Source organism: Aedes albopictus, chromosome 3 (assembly GCF_035046485.1).
Source record: "Aedes albopictus strain Foshan chromosome 3, AalbF5, whole genome shotgun sequence".
Taxonomy (NCBI): domain Eukaryota; kingdom Metazoa; phylum Arthropoda; class Insecta; order Diptera; family Culicidae; genus Aedes; species Aedes albopictus.
The window spans coordinates 243,025,699-243,050,007 of record NC_085138.1 but is presented as its reverse complement, the minus strand read 5'-3'; the positions used below and the strand labels follow the sequence as shown (position 1 = coordinate 243,050,007).

The window sequence follows — 24,309 nt, the reverse complement described above, 5'->3', positions numbered from 1 at the left end:
TTACACGGTTTTAGAAAAAATCGAGCTTGTAATGAGAAAAATGCAAAAAAGTGTGTTTTCCCATGTAAAACCCCATACAAACTTCAAACGCGATGCGCAAAACGTAGACATAACCGATCGTGCCCAAATTTTGCACACTTATTTGGGTCCTGAAATGGGATCAAAAGAGCTTTGATCTGATGGGATACCATTGATTTTTTTATCTTTCCATATAAACGATGACCCACTCTATTGGTTATGTGCACCCAACTAGCACATTTGGTTATGAACCATTTTCCTTTACTTACCATTGAAGTTTTTTGAACTTTTAAAGATATTCAATCAGAATATTTCATGAGTAGATCTTAATTAGTTAATTGTAAAAGAAAGTGGGGTTGGTAAGAGAGGGTTTTAAGTAAAGTAGGGTTAAGTAGAGCAGTTTTGAGTTTTACCGAACTTTACAGCTTGCTTACTTACTTACTTCTAAAGGCCCCATGTCGGGCTTCAGTGTTAAAAAATCGGGAAAATTCCTGGAAGAATTCTCGCAGAAAATCTTGAAGAAACAACAGCAGAAATTTCTGGAGGAACCACAGCGCGAATTTCTGGAGGAGTCCCACCAGTTACTATGAATTCCTGGGGGGTTTCAAACGGATTTTTTGTAGAAACCCCTGGAAGCAGTGCTGAAAATTTCATTTCGTCATATCTAAATTCAACCACCTACAGCTCATTTTAGAAGCTGAACCTGAGAATATGGTATATGGAAAACTTGTGCAGCTAGACCAGTTCTGCGAGAAAGTCACGGAAAAACCGCTATTTTTCAAATATTCATGGTAAATGTCACGGACTACCTTTGAAAAATGCCAAATGATATTCACCGTGAATATCTTTGGGATTTTTCGAAGGTAGTCCGTGACATTTATCTTAAATATTCAAAAAGTTGCGATTTTTCCGTGACTTTCTAGCAGAACCGGGCTAGCCGCACAAGTTTTTCATACACCATATTCTCAGGTTCAGCTTCTAAAATGAGCTGTAGGTGGTTGAATTCAGATATGACGAAATGAATTTTTCAGCACTGCCTGGAAGAATGCTGGTAGCAACTCCTGAAGCAATTCCATCAAGGGGCCGTTTATCATCATCTTTGGCCGGACCTTTTTCTTCCCCTTAAAGCCTACGTGGTTTATGAACGGCCTCCAAATATTCATGGAGGAATTCTTGAAGGCATCTCTGGAAAACAAAGCCCATTTTTCATGCTTTGATATTGGGACCAGATTCAGTTGATGAAGTACATTTGACCGTTTTTAAAAGTTACACGATATTTGTTCGTTTTGTATTTTATATATGACGCCATATTGATTATAAAATGACAATGATTACACACTATTATTTTTATTTTTCAAAAAGGCTGACCAAATCGGGTCACCATCAAATGACTTCGTGACTGATAGAAAAACGGCTTGCATTGAAAACTACATGGGGCAGTTATGGTTAGTAGGGCACCTTCAGCAATAATGTTTTAATAAAGTGGACGATGGATATAACTTTTAAATATATTTTATTGAAGCATCAAAAGATATGCAATAAATACAGTATTGTCGGTACCAAAAACGTGACTAATCATAATGCACGTGAATATCAAAATTGCTTTTGTAATAGAAAATACGATAACTTGATGCCATTTGCACCCTCAGAAACATTTTCGATGCACAATTGATGGACCAGATTCGTCATATTCCTGCTTGGAAATCCACATCGATTGGAAGGTGGACAGCGAAGCCAAGATAGATCCTCCTATCCAGACTGAATATTTTCGTTCCGGTGGGGCGATAATTTTGATCTTGATGGTGGTCGGAGCGAGGGCGGTAATCTCCTTCTGCATACGATCAGCAATACCTAAAACAGATTTGAATGAGAGAACTTTGCATGTAGGGGTAAGCTAGAGCTTCATGTACCAGGATACATTGTAGTTCCACCGGATAAGACAATATTAGCGTACAAGTCCTTACGAATATCTACATCACAACGCATGATTGCACTATAAACAGTTTCGTGTACGCCGGCAGTTTCCATGCCCAGGAAAGACGGTTGAAAGAGAGCTTCTGGACAGCGGAAGCGTTCAGCACCGATGGTAATGACCTGACCGTCCGGGAGTTCATACGACTTCTCCAGCGATGAAGATGACGAAGCAGCCAAGGACTCTTGTTCGTAGTCCAGAGCAACGTAACATAGTTTTTCCTTGATATCGCGAACAATTTCCCGCTCAGCGGTGGTGGTAAAGGAGTATCCTCGCTCGGTCATAATCTTCATCAGGTAGTCGGTCAAGTCACGACCAGCCATATCCAAACGGAGAATAGCGTGCGCCAGAGCATAACCTTCAAAAATGGGAACGCAGTGGGACACACCATCACCAGAATCAGAAACAATGCCAGTGGTGCGACCGGAAGCGTACAGAGAAAGTACTGCCTGGATGGCTACGTACACTGCTGGGGTGTTGAACGTTTCAAACATAATCTGTGCCATTTTCTCGCGATTAGCTTTTGGATTGAGCGGAGCTTCCGTCAGCAGCACTGGATGCTCTTCAGGAGCCACTCGAAGCTCATTGTAGAAAGTGTGATGCCAGATCTTCTCCATATCGTCCCAATTGGTAATGATGCCATGTTCGATGGGATATTTCAGCGTGAGGATGCCACGTTTCGATTGAGCTTCATCACCGACATACGAGTCCTTCTGACCCATACCGACCATTACACCCTGGTGGCGAGGGCGACCGACGATCGACGGAAAGACGGCACGCGGAGCATCGTCTCCCGCGAAGCCGGCCTTGCACATTCCAGATCCATTGTCAACAACAAGCGCTCCTGCATCATCGTCACACATTTTGCTTTCTATGCACTAATATGCACCCGTTTCTGCACTGAGAATCAAGTTATCGCAGCTAGATACTGTGTCGCGGCCGAGAAAAGACTGACCATCCCCGGGAGTAATGGGCCCGCTTGGCCCTTCTCGCATATTAAACAAAATCACCAATACCCGCTTACGCCCACGGAGTCTGCGTGGTGAACAAATTCCTTCGGGGCTTCGGCTTGTCACAAGTGATTTCATGTCTATTTGTTGTGAGAATTTATTCTCGAAGGGAGAATTCAAGGCAATTTTCCTTCTCGATGCCGTTGTTTCTAAACGATAAAAATAATTATATTATTAATCCAAGCAAGTAAGTACGTGGTAACTGAAATTACTGTCTAAGCTTTCGCAGCAAACGAGCTGGTTTGTGCGCATACACATTTATTTTCGGCAAACAGATAACCTCCTCGTGTTGTCTTTTGTCACCGAGTAGAATATATGGATGAGGGCCTAGGAGTGCATCTCGCGTGCATGCATTCGATGGTCTGGCATTAAAACAACGATGTAAGTGATTCACCTTTAACGGGTCTGTGATTCTATGACTTGGATGTATGTAGTAAGATGTAGTCTAACATTGACCAAAACCAATAAAATGCTTATGAGGGATAATCACAACAACATGCGCCAGCAATGGGGTGAAACGAGCCATCCGATATTTAGTCAACAATGACAATATTGTTGCTAAATAGATTTGAGAAAAAGTTGAGCCTAAAAATTGAACGCATGGGCTTTCTATGCTTTGTTATGCTCTGTTAAAATATCCTAACATAGTGTTCCAATATAGTCAGTCGCATTGCAGCCAAGTTCAATTTGGTTTTCTTATCCACCTGAATTTCAATGCTTTTTTTTTCATACCCAAGTATAACACCCTTGCCACGGAAGAGTCACGGCGGCGCAGAAATCACTGTGACTTACTTCTAGCAAGTAAGTATCTATTTGTTAGAAGTAAGTCATAGTGACTTATGTGCAACAAAAACCTGCGCCGCAGTGACTCTTCTGTGACAAGTGTGTTACTTGGATATATACCGGATTTATGCATGCATTACGGCATTCAGCAGCGTGGTTACTTGGGAAGTGTCATGGTTCGATTCCAGATTATTTCAAGAACTTTGTGTAATGGGCTAAAAACTAAAAAGACTAAAAGTTGATAAAATTGTTTTATTTGGATCATCACCGTTGTTGATTATGTTGCGGCTTTGTATATCGGCTTTTTTTGTTAAAAATGATCAATAATCCAGCATTTACCGAACGTTTCGACCTTCTACCGTTTTCGGTCAACGGTTCCTCAAATGTTTATATTTATATAAAATAATATCAAAAACTTACATGATATGGGGCAGAAGTATATCCATTGCGCATATGTTTACTTCTGTTTCTGTTTTCTGTTCGGTGTTATATTGGTGCTAGTGCTTTGTGTTTTTAATTTTTTCAATCAGGCCGTTGTATGCGGACCTGAACTTCCCGATGTTCTTTAAACGGTTCGTAGATAACTGTTTATTGGGCATACGACGTCAGGAAATCAGCAGGATTGTCAAAGTATTCAACAACGAGACTCCAATTCACGGTGGAAATTTAGGAAAATAGCCACCTGAAATTCCTGGACACCAAGCTCGTGCACAAGGGGGGTAGGGAGGTGTTATTGAGGGGAGATCATTGTTTAAACTTTGATCTAGAACAGAAACTTGTCTAATAACTGAAACATTTTGTATAAAAAACCGACAACACTGTAAATTTGCAAAGGGACTCAATGAAGTTCAGGTTAACGGCATACAACGATACAACGGCCTGATTGAAAAACTAAAAACATAAAGCACTAACACCAATACAACACCGAACGAATGAACAGAAATTAGAAACAAAAATAAACAAATGGGCACTTCTGCCCCATAGCATATAAGTTTTTGATATTATTTTCTACAAATATAAACATTTAAGGAACCACTGAGGATGACCGAAAACGGTAGAAGATCGAAACTTTCGGTACATGCTGGATTTTTAATTATTTTCACTGAAAAAAAAAAACTGATGAACAAACCCGCAACGTAAAAAGTTGATAAAGGCATGAAATGGCATGGTAAAGGCTGGCAACGCGACTCAGATCTCTTATAAGGTCCTTCAGCTTCTTGTGATGCTATTCCGATCCCTACCTCCGCATGGCACCGGCCGGGATACCAGTAACTTCAGGAAAGATCGAGTAACCAACCTCGTATGCTGACAGGGACGGGGGTTTGCTTCGGCAAATTAATTGAGCCGTTACTTTTTGAGTGAAATAAATTAAGAGTGTCATAAAAACGTGACTGTTGTTCATCAAATTTGTCCTGTACTCTTTCACGGATACTTTCAAGGCAAAAAAACTACAATGAATTGTAAGCCATTTTTATTTCTTAACCATTTTGTGCGAGAAATGTGGTACTTTGGATGGTTTTTGAGTAAATCAAAATGTGAGTGTGGTGAAAAAATCACTATTGTTCTTCAAGTATGTCCCCAAACTACTAAGAACAATTCAAGGCTAAAAAACTACAAGTTATTGTTCTAATTTTGACTACTTTGTGTAAAAAATATGGAATTTTCGTAGTTCTTCAGGTAAAACAAAATATGAGTGTAAGAGAACATTTTTATTGTTCATCAAAAATGTCCAGTATAATCCTACGAACAATTTAAGACCAAAAAAAACTATATGTCATCGCTTTGAATTTTGATTTATTGCATATTTGATGTGAAAAATAGGGTATTTTAGCAGTTTTTTCAGTAAATTTACATATAGTGTACTGAAAAATCACTTATTTTGCATAAACTGTACGCATGACTTAGGGTCGAAAAAACCATATGGTTCAACCATCGGTTGAAAAACGGCCGAGAAATGCCTTGTCAAAGTTGGACTTCCAACTTTTTTTGGACCCTTGGTAGTTTAAGTTTTAATAACTGTGGAAGTGCTCAAAGAACACTAAGTTGAAGCGAGACAGGCCAAGTCCCAGTTGGGACTTAGAGCCATAAAGAAGAAGAAAAAGCCCTCTCGACTCCCTGGGCATAGTGTAGGGGTAGTCGGGGTAATTTGGCCAATGGAGCAATATGAGCACCTCATGAAAAACACATAAAATCTAGTAATTTCTGCAAATTCAACTTACAGCTTTAATACTGGCCTGATATTGCAGCGACTGAAATGTTAGAACGAAGTACTGCAAGTTCGCATTAAATTGGAAAAATAATTTTCGAAAACATTGGCCAAATTACCCCGACGAGCGCAGACAGAAAACACTACATAAGACTTCTCTTGTTTTAATACCTTAGATAGCTTTTGATCTAATTTGTTTTTCATATATTTCACGTTGATACTATAGGATTTGATGCACAATGATAATATCAAGTTTGTGTTTTATTAGGTGGGATGAATTCTTCATCAAAAATCGGGTGCTCATATTATCCTATCGGTTCAAAATCGACCCAAAATCACAGATTTTTCCAAAAATCTTTCTTTTACACGTAAACACAATTTAACTAAAATATTTACATGTATGAAGTTTAGTAATACAAAAATCATTGTGGTCGTACGATGTGCGGAAGTTTCAACCATGTTTTCTCCATATTCGGTTGACTTTTCCTTATAGTGGCCTAATTACCCCGATTTACCTTATCATTGTACTTGTCTCACAATATACTGACTCAATCATACGAAATCATGAAGATTGATTCGCACGGCATGTTTGGGTTGAAAACCAGAAGTGTCCTCAATGAGACGCAGTGGAACTTATCACGGGGATCCAGGAAGGGTCAACTTATTCAAATATGGTTATCGCAGTTGTGTTTCACTGTTCGCAACAAAACTTCGCGGAAAATCGGTGGTTCAAATACAATTACACACGAAATAATCACTTCTATCCATTTGGGTAACCCTGATCCCAGCCCAATCCGGAATATCCCCGGAATGTTTCCGGATATTACATGGCCGTTTGAGTATAATAAACTTAATAATAATAATGATTGCATCAGGTCATGATCGATTGAGGGCAACTTCAAAAATTGCGGATGAAAATTAACAAAAGCCATCATTTCGAAAATGAGCTGTCGGCAGTGAATCAAAATTCAACCATCGCGCAACAATAAAGACAATCTCGCAACCTACATTTGTTGCGACATTCTACCCAATGCGACATAGGTTTGTTCCAAATTGAACAGAATAGGACGAAGATCGTGCACCACGAGTTTAGAGATTTTTAAGCCTTGGATTGTGATTTTCGAGCGGTAACTTTGAGTCGGTAAACACTGCAATGCTGCTGAAGATGTATCATCAAAAAGGTTCGATTTTGGGTTAATTGATTAGTCACGAGTTGAAAAGTACGCAACGAATTCAGCTTCCATTTTGTCTGCAATAAAAAAAAATCTAGAACATGTCATCTGTTACCAGTTGGGATAAAGAGCAATCGCCGTGTCTTCTTTGTCTCATGTTTCATGCCTCTTTTGTCTGACAATTCTCTTCACTGGTTGTCGGGGGCCGGGTACGTGAAGGTTCAGCACAACCCAACTATCTTGGCTAATCGGGAAAGGAAGTTGATATTGGGAGAGACGAACCAGCCAAGGGCTGAAAGTCTCTTTAATAAAGACAAAGCAATCAATCAATTGATATTGGTGAGTGGTTTTATAGGGACTGGGTCGAATACCGGACAAACTTTCGATCTGAATTTCTTGTTCACATTGATATGATGATTAGTAGTCCCTAAACTTTTATGCTGCTCAATGGGTGAATCCTGAATTGCAGTCAATATTTCCCATAGTTGGGTTTCCAGTTAGCCTAGTGGTTAAGGCTATGGATCGTCAATCCGGAGACGGCGGGTTCGATTCCCGTTCCGGTCGGGAAAATTTTCTCGACTCCCTGGGCATAGTGTATCATTGTACTTGCCTCACAATATACAAATTCATGCAATGGCAGACAAAGAAAGAAAAAAAAACTAAACAAGCATGTCAACTGAAATGTTAGTGGTGAAATAAGCAATATTTAACCAGTTACAGTTAAATATGTATATAATTTAATTTCCAACAAACAAGTAGTTTCAAACAAGCGAAATGTCATCAATTTAGCAAAAAAATTATTATGAACTACATTTAAACTTTCACTCTTTAATACAAAATTATAAAGTATAACAAAAAAGTGTTTTACACCCTATTGCTATAAAAGTTGTTTCAGTTGTTTCTAAACATCTATTGGAAGATTTGTCCGGTCGAATAACAGACTCTAGAGTATGGCGATGTTTGTTTCATTTCGACTGTGTATTTCGGATGCTGAATGCGACTATGCTGTAGCCATAGTCTCAACTAGCTCTTTGGTTTATAGTAGCGGTTGAGTGTTTTTATTCGCTATACGAACCTCAAAACATAACGATAATGATCCACATTATAAATAAAGGAAAATCATTTACACATAAATAAGTTGAATCACATATGGGATAACATTGTATGATGATGATGTTAAATAATTTCTCGATGCTTGCTGGTGTTGTTGTTGCTGCTGCTATTGTTGCTGGTAGTATGCTAGCAGTTTCAGCCCGCAGTTGCCCTGGGTGGCGTTGGGCCGACTGCCTTCGATGCTCTAAACTGCGTTGGTTTTGGCGGAAGCGATTTAGAAACACTTGCGGTGGACAATGGATGGGCCGGATTCGTCGTATTCCTGCTTGGAGATCCACATGGCCTGGAAGGTGGACAGAGAAGCCAGGATGGATCCACCGATCCAGACGGAGTATTTACGTTCTGGTGGAGCAATGATCTTGATCTTGATGGTGGATGGGGCCAGGGCGGTGATTTCCTTCTGCATACGATCAGCAATACCTGTGGTAGGGTGGTGAGAAAGTTCGTGTGAGTGTTTTTTAATTTTCTGGGAAGCTGAATAGTTGATCAATATTTACCTGGATACATGGTGGTACCACCGGACAGGACAGTGTTGGCGTACAGATCCTTACGGATGTCAACATCGCACTTCATGATGGAGTTGTAGACGGTTTCGTGGATACCGGCAGATTCCATTCCCAGGAAGGATGGCTGGAAGAGGGCTTCTGGGCAACGGAAGCGTTCGTTGCCGATGGTGATGACCTGACCGTCGGGAAGTTCATAAGACTTCTCCAGGGAGGTGGAAGCAGCAGCGGTGGCCATTTCCTGCTCGAAGTCCAGAGCGACGTAGCACAGCTTTTCCTTGATGTCGCGAACGATTTCACGTTCAGCGGTGGTGGTGAAAGAGTAGCCGCGCTCAGTCAAGATCTTCATCAGGTAATCGGTCAGATCGCGACCAGCCAAGTCCAGACGGAGGATGGCATGTGGCAGAGCATAACCTTCGTAGATTGGGACAGTGTGGGAAACACCATCACCGGAATCCAGGACGATACCAGTGGTACGACCGGAGGCATACAGGGACAGGACAGCCTGGATGGCAACGTACATGGCTGGCGAGTTGAAGGTCTCAAACATGATCTGAGTCATCTTCTCACGGTTGGCCTTGGGGTTCAGTGGGGCCTCAGTCAGCAGGACTGGGTGCTCTTCTGGGGCAACACGCAGTTCATTGTAGAAGGTGTGATGCCAGATCTTCTCCATATCATCCCAGTTGGTGATGATACCGTGCTCAATTGGGTACTTCAGGGTGAGGATACCACGCTTGGACTGGGCTTCATCACCGACGTACGAGTCCTTGTTGCCCATACCGACCATCACACCCTGGTGACGTGGGCGGCCAACGATGGATGGGAAGACGGCACGTGGGGCGTCATCACCAGCGAAACCGGCCTTGCACATTCCGGATCCGTTGTCAACAACGAGCGCTCCAGCATCATCGTCACACATTTTGGCTGGTTTGGTTTAGATTTACTGACCCTGTAGATGGATAGACAAGAAAATTATGAACAGCACGATCGTTATATGTAAGAAATAATTAGCTTGACAGCAGACATTAATTAACAGCGCGCAGCTGGGCTAAGATTACTACTAGAGTTGAAAACTTCTGCTAGATTAAATCTTCAAGTGTCCCGAGGTTGCATTGACATTCACGAATTGATCTCGCTTTTTTACATCTTTTTGAACTTGTGTAAAGCGATAAAAATAATTCTCAACCAACGTGTGAAACGGGTGGGGTAAAGATTGAAAACTATAATTTCACTCGTCGATGTACCTACGTGCAAGAAGTCAAATATTTGCCGTCAGCAAGTAGAGAATCATTTTCGCCCTCTGTAAGCTGTGCAATTTTGTTTGATTGTTTAAAAATAAATTGTTCAATAAAGTATGATAGTTTAATTAAAAAACAGTAGAACAGAAACGAACTGAATGACTTTGCCGAAAATATGAGAAGGAAAGACGAGAAAATTGCATCAGTGAGACAAGTTTGCGAGATGCATTGAATAACGTAGAAGTTGAATAGCGTAAAAATTATTGAAATTCTCACATGAAACTATGCAATATGAAAGTTGTGAAAAACGTCATAACGTATGACGTTTTTCACAAATTTTCATATAGCCTCGTTACATGTAAGAATTTCAAATATGATAAAATCTACTGTTAAAGGAATTTGGTTCGACACGAATGCACCTTTCTTGTGAATAGTGTCGTGAACACATTTAAAAAAAATAAACAAACTGTAGAACAGCAAAAAACAACAAGAAGAGATTTTTTTTTCATGAAATATGAACAGTTTGCCCACGGTATCATGAAAAATCCAAGGCAGTGTTTCAATGGAACATCAAAATAATCATCATGAATGTATTCACTGTTTAATTCTTCAGCAGAAAAACCTTGAACAATTTTCTTCACAAAGTTTTGAACTAATCAGCTGCTTTCAAATTTGATTTGGTGAATTATTCAACCGGGATACAATTCCAATAACGGAAATTTCGGTTTACTGAAACTGAATGTGATTGAACTAAACACGTTCAATTTACTTAATAGGTTAAAAAACTTTTGTTCTTTGACAAAAACGTTTCACTAGTCAACTTTTAATAAAAAAAACTTCATCACTTTTCACTTTAACACTGATGATTCAATAATCCATAAGCCAGAGCTGCGCACGTTTGTCATTTCATTTAATGCAACCGCAATTTTAAACTGGTCAACAGTCAAATCACTTTTCACACCGATCAAGTCACTTTTTATGAACCCGATAAAGAAATTCAAATTAATTAATAAACACGAAACACGATAACTAACCCTTTGGAAAGATAGCAGAATATGCCTTGCCGGCTTCTTAGTAGAACGACGAGTGACGAAGAAACAATGAATATCTAGCTTTTATACGTGGGACCATGTTCTCCCGAGCTTCTGTGGGCAATCCTTAGAAGGATCGAAGATCGGGCCCTAAAGTCCGGTCCTCTAGTGCCATCTCGGTTTTCCACCCGCAGCCGATTCGGGAAAACACAATCACTATCCCAGCCGCACCACCCGGTCACATTTCGGGCCCATAGGCCGTTGGCTATCGAAAATTATCACGATCAAACGTCGTCGCCCAGACAGACTATCGCCGAACCACCGACGACCGGGAAGACCGGGACAGAAAACCGCGCGGTCCTAGCCGCGCACAATCGAAGACGCGCGAGTAAAACAGTATGCGCTCCGGAGTGGTCGAAATGTTCATTCCCATCGTCGAATTTTGATCGTGTCTATCCAACGTACCGATTTTCCCGCTCTCGTTTATGCGGTCACATTACTCCCTGGGAGGAAGATATTAAACGATACTTTAATTATCAACATCGTCGGTCTCTTTTTGGGCCATTCGCAGGGTCGACAAGAGAGAAAATCTAGTAAATCAAATGTCTCAATGCTAATTGGGTCTTATCGACCCGTCATAGCGGGATACGTGCGGCCATCCATTCATTCAACAAGAGACAGTGTATGCCAAACTTTTTTAATTTTACTGGCTTAATGTGATTAACTAAAATAAAATCACCTAGCCTTTCACCATAATATTTACCTGCAACATCTACAGAATTGATTTCAAAAGTTCTATGCCATTTGGCCGAATGTTGTTTGGCCGAATGTTGTTTGACAGAAAAAGAAATTATGAACTTAAGGACAGACTTGTTAGAATCCCATAATGGCCACCACAATGGCTGACTTTGGCACCTACTCACGATTTGGAGCGCACAAACCTCTTCGTAAACGAAATCAGCGCACCTGAGCTTCTTATTTTAAGCTTATTGCAAGTGAGCAAGAACAGAATAATGAAATGTACTATTGTTTGAAACTTTTTTCTTAAGATGTGAGTGTCTGAAGTTTTGATGCACTGCTGAAGTGGGATTTCAATACGTTTGTCCTTGAGGCTCAAATGAGAATCGCATATTATCCATAACTGAAAAGGCACTTTTCTCCAGAATAACGAATTGTTATAATTGACTTAATAAACAATCGGACATTCTTATTTTTTTTTTTCATTTTGTCGATCATTTGGAAAAACTGCTATTTTAGTTCTGGAACATTTGCCATTCTCAATTGGGGTTTTAAATTTAGAAAAATGTATTGATTTTTTGATTTTATACGAAAGAGCACCTTTTTCTGAACCACCATGATTTTTTTCAGATTTTTAGAACTTCATTTTGGTACCTAAAATCGATTTCGAAGAGATTTTTCGAAATCACCTTTTGACAGCTGGCCAACTGCTTGACAGCTCCGCCCAGTACAAAATGCGACGAGGGGTGATTTGACAAATCGCTCCCATACAAACTTCAAACTGATTTTTAAATAGGTTCCCGGACACCAAAATTCATGAAAGTTTGGATTTCGGCTCAGTTTTGCATGCAGATTCTGAATATGAAATTATCTCAACACCGCTAAAGAAGCCAATTGAGCCTTAAGCGGTCGTAGCTAAAAAATAAACAGCCTATGATTTCAAGAAGGCAACATCTGTGGGACAAAAAATGATGATTTTAATGCAAACAAAAATCTGAATTGTAGAACCAGAAGAATAGGCAATGATTAAAAGAAGGATGTTGAGACGACAATGCCATGTGAAACTGGCAACACGGGTCGAATGGAAGATAACGGCAAAAATTAAGTTTTTTTTTTATTCTTAATCACTTAACCTAATTTTATAGCTCTATTGTCCACTGGGGCACTACGTGAGCAAATTCAAGTGACTGCTGCACTTACAGCGCCTAGATTCTATTCTGCTTTATCGAAATTGTTGCCTTTTTTGCTGCTTTCATTTTTCTACTTTTATACCTGGTAGAATGATGAGCACAAGGATGATGGATGGCCGTTGTTCCTTTCCAGTCCGATTGGGGATCCATTATAAGTAGCAGTTCGCCGATGTCCAGGTTTCCGGGTCCGTTTGAGCAATGGGGCTCAGAAGAGGGTCAGTGTCAGTCGCTCTCGGGAGAAGAGCAACTGACGAAAAATTGCAAGTGCCGGGGCTGGGAATCAAACCCATGACCATCATATGAAGCGAACGTGTGACCAACTACGCCACGGGCCCAGGCTATTATAGCAAGTTATTGATAGGAGGTTGCATCTTTAAAGAGCGCGGGATAAAATACTAAAATGTGTGTATACTATTATTATAAATTGAATTACAGCATTGAAGCTGCACAACCAGAAAGCTGCTTTCAATCTTTTGTGTATCGTGCAAAGGATGATCTGCCTTCGCAACAAAGGAAGGATCACTAACGATTAAATTGACAGCTTAAATGTTAAAAATTTCCTCTGAATTATTTTGAACAAAATACAGCCAAATGGCATCCGTACAATCGACCCATTCAGCCAGATGGCATTCGGCCAAATGGTGATCAGCTAAACGCCATCTGGCTGTCGGCATTAATTCTTTTCTTCATGATTTTAATAGTAGATTTGTTTCATAACAAAAATTAAACCATTGTAAATTCATCTAGTGGTAAATGGTGGCTTTCGTGTGATCAAAATCACAATTCAACAAACCGCACTTTTATCATTTGAACAGAAATTCCTTTCGTAGAGGTAGTTCCAGGGTTCCTGATTTCCACCTTACATCTTCTTCCACATTCGAAGCTTGCCAGCAGCGAACGGTTGTCGCTTGGCATCGGGTCTAGAAACAATCTGATTGAAGATAATCTTACTTTTCTCTTTGGACGTTTTCTAAAGCTGATCGTTTTGTTCGAGCTATCAGAAACAGTTTCATAATAATGGCTGATTTCCTGGGCAATGCAACTGGAAATTCGGAACAGCAGTCTGGGTGTTCAACAGAAATATCTACTGGACATACTTTTGAGAAAACCCAGAATGCTGGGAAAAAATTACCTATTGCAGCCTCCTCTGCATCGACTGGTGAAGATCAAGGTGGTTCTTTTTGAAGAGGTAAATACTACGCAAAGAACCAAAGGAAGAAGCTTAATCGCAAAGCTGCTTCCTAATTCACGATCTTCATTACGTTTTCAGATTTCGCTTAAGAACGGCTTTTTACTGACGTATTAAAGGATGAGATAAAAACTGAATCAGACTGATGTTTTAAATAGGATAGTTTTCTAGAATCCCTCGATTTTGACAAACTTGAGGAAGATCAACAACGTCAAAAAAAGGAAAATGGATATCGTCTAGTTTTCTGCAGCATTGGCGATAACTCAGTTGATCTCCTAAAAAAGCAAATTTTTATGGTGAACTATGGTTTCCACAAAATTTCTACTTGTCTCTTTCAAAAAAGTAAGCTCCCATCGAGTTCTTTTTCAAAATATTCAATAATCACCATCTACTACAGGTTGCAGTGGAATGATTTTTGTATGGATGTTGAGTTATTGAGTTTCAGTATCCTTTCGGGAATACTGTACTGGATTCTTCCCTATTGTACGCAAAAATAAAAGAATCTCACTCTCCTTTGTGTTGCTTTCGTTCTACGTATCAATTATGCAAATGTAGTTTTAATTAGTATCTCATTTGGGGTGTTTTTTATAGAATACTTCTCTTCCTTACCTCTTTATCATTTGCATCCATTCTTTTATTCTTGAATCCTTCCCTTATTCCCTTAATTCTATATTTTTCATCGGGTAAATAAAATAATAACTCCAATTGCTCATGCTGGGATAAATAAATAGGAATTATAATAAACTCCTCCACCGATATGAATAAATAAACAGATGAGATGTCAATGGCGTGTGAGGTACGAATCTCCCATTTGGAGGAGAACGTGCTGCCTGAGCCAAAATTCTGATACCTGATAGTGTCCGGTAATTTGACCGAATCTCGAGTGGCCTAATTTGTTGGGCAAATGTCCTCATGCCGAATAAGTCGTCTGGCCGAAACATAATCCAAAGATTTCAGATATTTGCTAAGTTCTCAGTCCCATCCCTTGTAGAAGAGCTTCGATGAAGTCACTCCCAAAGATTTTACTATATCTGGAGCAAAATTTGAAAAGGGCATACAATCATTGGTAAACAATGACTTCACATGTCGCTCCTGAGCTCCCATCAGCTTATTCACACAAATTAAGACCGTTATCTTCTGATAAAGCAAACACCGATCTTCTCGATAACGGTGCTCATTTGCGTGGGTGGGCTGCTGTTAGGCTCAACGGAGCATTTTAGAAAAAAGACATAAGACCTCTTGAGCCCTTTTCAAATGTTGCTCCAGATATGTCTATAACAAATACTTTCAACAACGTCGGTTGTCGATACGTCGGTGTTCTAGGCTTTATTCAATTTTAATTGACGCTGTACAGTAGGCCTGGCCGAGTGGTATTATGTATCTCCGATGTGTTGTATGCATTGGTGATGAGAGTCACACACAAGCGTCGGATTTGCTAAGGCTGCGCTACCATACACACCAAAATTTTTGAAATGCTTCCAGCACGCCAAAAATCAACAAAAGAAATTGCTGAATTTCAGCAACATTTTTGCTGAATTTCAGCACAACTTTGCTGATCAACTGTCAAAATTGCTGGATGGTTCAGCAAGTTGAAAAACAATTGCTGATACTCAGTAATTTGTATTGCTGATTGCAATCAGCACGCCAAAAATCAGCAAAGTTTGCTGATTACCAGCAAAAATATTTTACAGTGTAAGCCTCTGGCCCTGCATCTGCTGCGAATTTCTATAGCTACTGACATTTTTATTCTTTTTGTTTCTATAGCAACATGTAGTCGTCTTCTTCGCATTTCAACCAAAAAATCTTTGGAAAACTCAATACACATTCTGTGATAACACAAATAGAGAATCGATGAAGAGAACTCGAAATTGTCAGTTAGGCCCAAATGAAAAATTAGTGTCGATTTGATGACATCGATGATTGAGCTCCAAGTTGGAGATCCAATTCTGAGGCCACCATGTACGTATTATATTCTTCACTGCTACACACAAGTAAAGCCTTGTGTGGCGTACAAATTTTAAGTATAAGTTGAAAACTCGGATTTCGGTGCGTCTACTGAAGCTGATTGTTTTTCTGTACATTTATGTATTAAAATCGCAAAAGCTGCTCTCATATTTTTGTTCCGTGCGGGTGCATTGGGTAATAAGAGTATATTACAAGTGGGGAAGAAGAAGAGATGGCTATGTATTAGTAAGGAAAGAAAAATGTAAACACAAATAGTGATGTAACTATTTGACACGCGTTCTTATGGGAGCTCGCTTTGCTTGTAGTAGTGACATGTTTTGCACCAGACACGGATTTCACGCACACGAAGTATCTTCTTCCCCACCTTCATTAAACTCTCATTGCCGTACACCTATGTCGATCTTGGTGCAACATAGTGGTCCAGGTTTGAAAATACCTGCAAAAATTGTCAAATCATATTAGTCTGCTAGTTTGAGCCTAAATAAGTGCATAAGACCCCCTACTTAGCTCTCAATTTCGACCTTCGACGATTTCTTCGAAAAACATCCGAACAAAATAGCTGGTTTTCATACATTTGTACTAAATACAAATCACCGTGACGCTTATGTTTTGGCAGCTGAATGTTTCCTTAATCAATTCAGGTATGGACGAGCATTTGAAAAGAATATCTCCACGGGGAGCAGCTGGGAGCGATTTGTAAGACACTTCAAAGTTGAAGTGTAAGAATTTCTCGTACTAATGATAATATGATGTCAATATTGAAACCAAAAATGTTATTTCGATCGCTTGCTCCATTGCAGATGTCCAATATACACAAGAACGTTCGAATATACTTTTGGAAGCAATTGGATTACTAATATGATTAGAGTTTTGTAGTGGTTAAAATCGTTTATGTTTTTTTTTATCAAAATTCAGTATTTTTTCCATCAGCAGCTATTCTATGCCGTAAAATGATACAAAATCAATATTTATAATTTCTTTAACAGTTATTCAATTCGATTCATGACATTATGGATGAGTGCTCGATATACTGTTAAAGACGTGCAAACTTTTTTGTTCAATAATATCAATTTTTGTGTGTTACTGTGCGACAACATATATTGTTGAGTCTATACTATAGACTATACCCAGACAACCAGTAATCGTATAAGATGTTGCTTAAGATGATAAAGTGGAGGCCATATGTGTGCATGCCTCCATTTAGGCGCATGTAAAATGTACGCATATCGTCTCCACTTTAGCATCTTATGCAACATCTTATACGATCACTGGTTGACTGGGTAGATTATATATAGAACTAGAACATGTATGCTTTGTAAACTTTAACCTTAAGGCGAAACTGGAAGCATTTTCTCATTTTTTCGGTTTTTGATTTTTTTTATTAAATAACGAAGCAATATTTTCAAAATCGGTTTTCGTGCACATGTAGAGTATGGATCAAGGTATCTTCCGAATTTTTTTGAGGTGGAAAATGTTTTCCATTTTTGCAGAAACCATTTTTTTTTGTGAAATTTTGTTCAAAAATGGTTTCTGCCGAAACGAAAAACATTTTCCACCACGAAAAAAGAATCAGGAGATACCCTGATCCATACTCTACATGAGCACGAAAACCGATTTTGAAAATATTGCTTCGTTATTTAATGAAAAATGAAAAACCAAAAAGTGAAGAAATGCTTCCAGAGTCGCCTTAACAGAATGAGATAAAAAAAAACCCTAATTAATCCACCTAGCGGTGATGGTGCCTTTCTCGTGCTTTAAAATATCCTTTCAACAAAACTCGAGCGACATGTTGATGACATTGACATAATTACAAAATGAAAACTGCTTGCTAAATCTACTCAATATGGATACATTTTATATTAGCATAACATCCAATATTCAGAAAATATAAGACAATGATCCAAAACTCAAACCAAACAAGTGTCATGAAGCCGCAAAATTTTGAAACATCATTTTAGATTTTCCGGTCATCATTTTATGACTCCGGATATCTACTCCAACTAAACTAACCGCCATCTTGAACATTGAGACACCATCTTGGATGTTCTGGTACTCATTTTTGGACTCTGCACCTAAAACTACATAAAATAGTCGCCGTATTGAATTGTGGCATGTCGTTTATGATTTTCTGGTTACCAGTTTTGGATGAAGACCGGCATTCTTCCCCATTCAAACGATAGTCATATTGCAGACCTTGTGAAACAGCGCACAGCTTGGGTTTTCTGATTTGAATTCTGGACATATTTTCATACAAAATAAAGTATCGGACAAAAAAAAATGCACCAAAGCATTTTTCCCATACAAACTACTCAACTTCAGATTGCCATATCTCTGTTATTTCTCAAGCGACTGTTTTCATTTTTCTGTGACGAACTACAAAGCATTTCAATTTTCAAAATATTTTGCAAAAGTTCTGTAATATCTATTGATACAAAAGTGACAGATAGGTTGAATTTTGACAATAAAAATGTACCAAGACATGAAGTTCAATAACAAAAAATGGTTACGTCATATCATTATGTTGTCTTCGGCAAATATGTTTCTTGTGTGATGACGAATAAATTAGCTGAAGAGACCAACATTATTTGACTTCAGCATTTTTAGAAATAAGATTATTTGTCTTGGTGCATTTTTATTGTCAAAATACAACCGTCTGTAACTATTACATCAATAGCTATCACCGAACTTTTTCAATAGTTTTTAAACATTGAAACGTTTTGTAGTTCGACACAGAAAAATGAAAACAGTCGCTTGAGAAATGACTGAGATGTGGCAATCTGAAGTTGACTAGTTTGTATGGGAAAACGACTTTGATGCATTTTTATTGTCCGATACTGTATGCCCATAATGCAAGAATTAAAAATCCTATAAAATAGGCACTAACTTGAATACTGGGCCATTATCTTGGACTTTGGACCGCTATCTTGGATACTATGGTGGACTCCGAACATATTTCCCATACCAAATACACTTATTTTACATAGTTTTAGAGCTCAAAATTCCTTAAAACAGCCACAATCTTCTGTTGACGCGATCAAATTCTTATTTTTCCATTCAACGTTGACCCATCCTGCTATAAATTTACACCTTAGGAATCTGAAATGGTACGATTTGATGAGATCGCTTTAGTTTTGTCTATATTTTGTTCTCATATATGAGGACTTAGACCTATTCGTCACTGTTGTTCATACCTAATGTTTATCAGGCCATTAAACAAAGCCATGATTTAATTTTTCACATGAACGTTGATTCTGCTACACAACAGCTAGTCTCTAATGTGATCTAAGGCTATTTTGTTGCTAACCGTTTATTAGATTATCAAAGAATCTGCGATCTGATGTGTCGTATGTATGGGTTTGGTTCATTTTTATATTTGGTAATTTCCGGTGGGGTAGCCGGATCTGATTCCATTAGTCATGGACCATCACACTACCGGTTGTCCCAATTATGGTCTGAGAATATTTTATTGCTATTTATTCACCGTTACTTAATCACCGCGATTTGATATATCGCATGAATGGGTTTGCTTCTTTTGCAACACTACCGGGAATCTAATGTGGTCTGACCCTATTTTTCCATCAGGTTGTCGATAAGTCGTGATCAGTCTTGTTAGAGATCACAGTCATTTGAACCTTTTCGTCGATATTCGGCCTCCTTTGTCTCCGACATTCGCAACACAAGCAATCAAACTACTGTAAGAAACAAAAATGTCAAACGAATGCACTTCACCACGATAGCGGCTTCGGGAGACGGTTCGGCTTTTGTTATTCCTGTCTTCTTCCATAATAAGAGCTATGTTGCCCATCTGTGTGTCGTATTCAATGCAACATGCAATAATAAACTAATATTAACATTCATAAGGCAGCATCCATTTATTACGTAACGCTAAAATCGACATTTTCAGGCCCCCCCTCCCCCCTCCGTAACGCTTATTTGTATGAAAATCCTAAAATTTTTGTATGGACCGTAACGCTCGATCATACCCCCCCCCTCCCCCTAGAGCGTTACGTAATTTGTGGACGGCGCCTAATCGGAATTGGCTGAAAATCTATGCGTAAATGTTGGAAGGGGAATGGCGTTCAGTCTTTGGAGGAATAACTCAAAAACGAATTCTTAAGCTTAAGCTTAAGCGGATGAAAGCTTAAGAATCCGTTTTTGAGTTATTCCTCCAAAGACTGAACGCCATTCCCCTTCCAACATAATCACCAACAGTCGAAATTCGAAGAAAGTTAAATCTATGCGTAAAGTTAGAATTAGACACATGTGATCGTGTCAGATGACATTGATTTGACCCTTTCTTATGTTTATTGATCTTCGTTCTACTGCTCGTGTTGTGTGTAGGTAGGGGAACAAAGCCCAAAATGCCAAGATGGGGTAAAATGGCCCAACTCATAAAATCATTCCTGGATGGGACTTGATCATTGCTATAGGTAAATGTTGTCAAGATATGTTTGCATCAAACATTCTTCTAGAAGCTAGGCAACCAAACCTACGAAAAATCCTTTGATTTCTCAATGAAAATTGGCAACTTCCGGTTTTTCGTGCTTGCAATTAAGGTTTTCTAGTGATTTTATTACCAGCCAAGTGTTTCCAACGAGATTGAGGCACGCATGGAGACGCATGGTTGTTGATGTCTAAGCTTTCCATGTTAGGGGTCATTCAAATATTACGATTATCGTTTTGCGGGGAGGGGGGTAACACTCCATTTATTGAGTATACGAAAAAAGGGAGACAGAGGGGGGAAAATGAGTCAGAAATGCCCGAAAACTGATGGACGTAATTTTTGAGTTTTCATGAAGTGGCATCTTACCCCATGGCAGATGGTCGTTTTGCACCACTTCCGTTTTACGAATCAGTTTTTAAAATCGCTGAAAATCGATGAAAATGCAATGGTTTTGTAAATATTTTTGCTGAGGTATCGAGCAAATATTGTCTAGTTGCTGTTACCACTTTGGAAGCCTAACAAATGAGGCTAATTATTATTGAAAACGATGAAAGTTTGAAAAATGGCATTTTACCCCATTTGACCCTAAGAGGTAACGATAGCGCACGAATGTAACAAAGCCGACTGACACCCGACTGCGGCAACGAAATGAAGGTAGTAAAAAGTGTCAAATGTTTACAAGACTGGTCGTGATTTGATGTACCGCATCCATGGGTTTGGTTAAATTTTACATTTTACTATCTGAGTGGATCTGATTCCGGGTAACTACCGGCTGAACCAAATATGGTCTAACATTATTGTCTTGTTAACTGCTCATCGGTTAACAAAAACGCTGCAAATTGAAGGTGTCACATGCAGGGTTTGCCAATTTCGATGGGACTCTCGGAACCAATTCCGGAACACTACCAGTTGTCTTTAGTGTGACGTAAGGCTATTTTCTAGCTAACTGTTCATCAGGTTATCGCAAAAGCCACGATTTGATGTGTCACATGCCTTGATTTGGTTTACTTTTACATTTGGCCTCTTCCAGCCACTCAAAACCGATTCCGAAATACTTGCTGGCCGTTCATTAGGTAATCTAAAAAGCCGCTATTTTATGTGACGCATGTACGGGTTTGTTTCTCTTTCAGATTTAACCACTTCGGCGGGAACCCCGGAACGGGTTCCGGAACACTACTGGTTCAAATATGATGTGAGATGGTTTTCCTGCTCATTGTCCATTAGGTCATCGAAAATGCCGTGGTTGGATGTGTCGCATGCATGGGTTTGGTTCAATTGTATATTTGGCCACTTCCAGCGGGACGCCTAGAACCGGTTCCGGAACACTACCGGTTCAGATATGGTCTGAGATGATTTTCCTGCTCATTATCCATCAGGTCATCGAAAATGCCGTGGTTTGATGTGCCGCATGCATGGGTTTGGTTCACTTGCATATTTGGCCACTTCCAGCGGGACGACTAGAACCGGTTCCGGAACACTACCGGTTCAGATATGGTCTGAGGTGATTTTCCTGCTGATTATCCATCAGGTCATCGAAAATGCCGTGGTTTGATGTGCCGCATGCATGGGTTTGGTTCAATTGTATTTTTGACCACTTCCAGTGGAACGCCTAGAACCGGTTCCGGAACACTACCGGTTCAGATATGGTCTGAGACTATTTTCCTACTAACCGTTCATCAGGCTAATGAAAAAGCCGCTATTTGATATGTCGCATGCATGGGTTTGTAGCATTTTAATATTTGGCCACTCCCTGCGGGACACTCGCAGCCGGTTCCGGGACACTACCGGTTCAGATATGGTCTGAGACTATTTTCTTGCTTACCGTTAATCAGATTATCGAAAAAGCCGCGGTTTGATGTGTCGCATGCATGGGTTTGTAGCATTTTCATATATGGCCCCTTCCAGGGGCACCGGTCCGGAACACCTAAATGGCCATAACTCCGGAACGGCTGGACCGATTCGAACCATTTTCAATAGGAAACAATGGGACCAGATTCCGCGTCGAATGAACCATCGGTCATTAAAATCGGTTGAGGTTTACTGCCAAAAAGTGATGTGAGTTTTTTTGTACACACACATACACACACACATACATACACACACACACATACATACACACAAGCATGGGCAGCAGGGACGGATGTCCTGGGGCCTGACGCACCCCCCCGCTTGCGAGTCAGCCGCGTAGTTGCCGGCTAAGAATAGGACTACTAACCCCAATTCAAGGTGTCAAGCGACCCGTGCCGAGGAATGAGTGATCGAGGGGGTGAAAAAGATGCTCGATCTTTAACGGAGCCTGTGGGGCACCTGGGCACCCCCCACAGTAAGCTGTCCCTTACCGCGTTAATGCAGAGCTCTGGCGTGGTGGACATTCTTTCTCGTGCGACTCGTGGGAATCAAATATGAGTAAAAATCTTAAGAATCAAAATTCAGGTGGAAGTAGCGGTGCGATCAACCCCTTCGCAAGAAGCGGGTTGATGAGGTCTCCTACAAGGAGAAGCGAGGAGTCAGGTGCTGGAAGCTGCTTACGCAGCTCAAGCGTGGGAGCTCCTGTCCACTCCACGGCAAGCCAGCCGGCGGAGGTCATGGACGGAGCATGGTTGCTGAGGGCCATCAGCCAAGTTGCAGAAAAAGGACGGCCCGCATTTGAGGTAGCTGAGCAGCAGCTTGGCAAAATTATCGACTTTGCGACAACTAAGTCGAATATAAGCAAGGACCTGAAAACGGCCTTGCTTCGGCTTAGGGCGTCTGTCGATAATGCCAAGCAGGAGCACGCGGTTGCGTTGCTGGCTGCAGCAGCGGCGGAACCCGCAAAGGAGAAAGCGTCTAAGTTTACGCAAACGGAGGCCTTCTCCTTCTCGGGTAGTCCGAAGAGAGTGGAAGCGAATGCTCGCGACAAAAGCGACAAGCATTCGCAGAAGCGGGCGAGGCAGCCGTCAGGTGAGGAGCTGTCTGGCGGCGCCCGCAAGGCCAGGCGTATAATAACCCCGAAAGCCGGTGGTAACGCTGGAAAGTCGGACCCCAGCCAGGGTTCCCGGAAAGCTGGGAAGGGTGGGCCTGAAAAGGCCGGCCCGTCCCGGAATGATGGGAACAAGGGGTTGCGACCAATGGTGGGCCCTCAGCAGCCACAGAGCAGGGCGATCCAAGGAGAGGACCCTCCTTGGACAAAGGTAGAGCGGAAGAGGAAGAAGAAGGGGAATCCGCAGGCAGAAGTGCAGGTCGCCAAGCCAAGGCGTAGGAAGGCAGGTGCCAGGCGCGAAAAAGGTGACGCTATCGTCATCAAGACCGAACAGTCGAAATACTCGGACGTCTTGAAGGCGATGAGGTGCGACGCCAAGCTCGAGGGTCTTGGAGCCGACGTACGCAGTATCAGACGTACTCGTACGGGCGAAATGATCCTGGAGCTTAAGCGCGAGAAGGATCACAAGGGCGCCGCCTACAAGAGGCTGGCAGAAGAGGTCCTTGGTGATGGAGTGGAGGTGAGGGCTCTTACGAATGAGGCGACTCTGAAGGTCAAAGACCTAGACGAGATCACCGAAGCGGAAGAGCTCGTCACGGCACTGCGGCAACAGTGCGATGTTCAGGTGGCCGCCACAGCCGTCAGGCTGCGGAAGGGGCCAGCAGGGACACAGATAGCTCTGGTTCAGCTACCTGTGGCGGACGTTAAAAAGTCCGTTAAAGTAGGGAGTATTAAGGTGGGCTGGTGTGTATGTCACCTGACATTCCACGAGCCACCT

General features: G+C 40.7%; 2 protein-coding genes across 2 annotated transcripts; both read right to left on the bottom strand.

Annotated features, from left to right (window-relative positions):
- Window positions 1-1,514: 1,514 nt before the first annotated feature.
- Window positions 1,515-2,960, bottom strand: LOC109401551 (actin, muscle-type A2-like). Its single transcript, XM_029868560.2, has 2 exons — window positions 1,929-2,960; window positions 1,515-1,869 (listed from the first exon to the last, which is right to left on the bottom strand). Exons 1-2 carry the CDS (start codon window positions 2,851-2,853, stop codon window positions 1,664-1,666), a joined length of 1,131 nt encoding a protein of 376 aa, XP_029724420.1. The 5' UTR covers window positions 2,854-2,960; the 3' UTR covers window positions 1,515-1,663.
- A 5,009-nt stretch (window positions 2,961-7,969) lies between these two features.
- Window positions 7,970-11,207, bottom strand: LOC109412623 (actin-1-like). Its single transcript, XM_029878229.2, has 3 exons — window positions 11,050-11,207; window positions 8,772-9,726; window positions 7,970-8,694 (listed from the first exon to the last, which is right to left on the bottom strand). Exons 2-3 carry the CDS (start codon window positions 9,694-9,696, stop codon window positions 8,489-8,491), a joined length of 1,131 nt encoding a protein of 376 aa, XP_029734089.1. The 5' UTR covers window positions 9,697-9,726; window positions 11,050-11,207; the 3' UTR covers window positions 7,970-8,488.
- Between the last annotated feature and the right edge of the window lie 13,102 nt (window positions 11,208-24,309).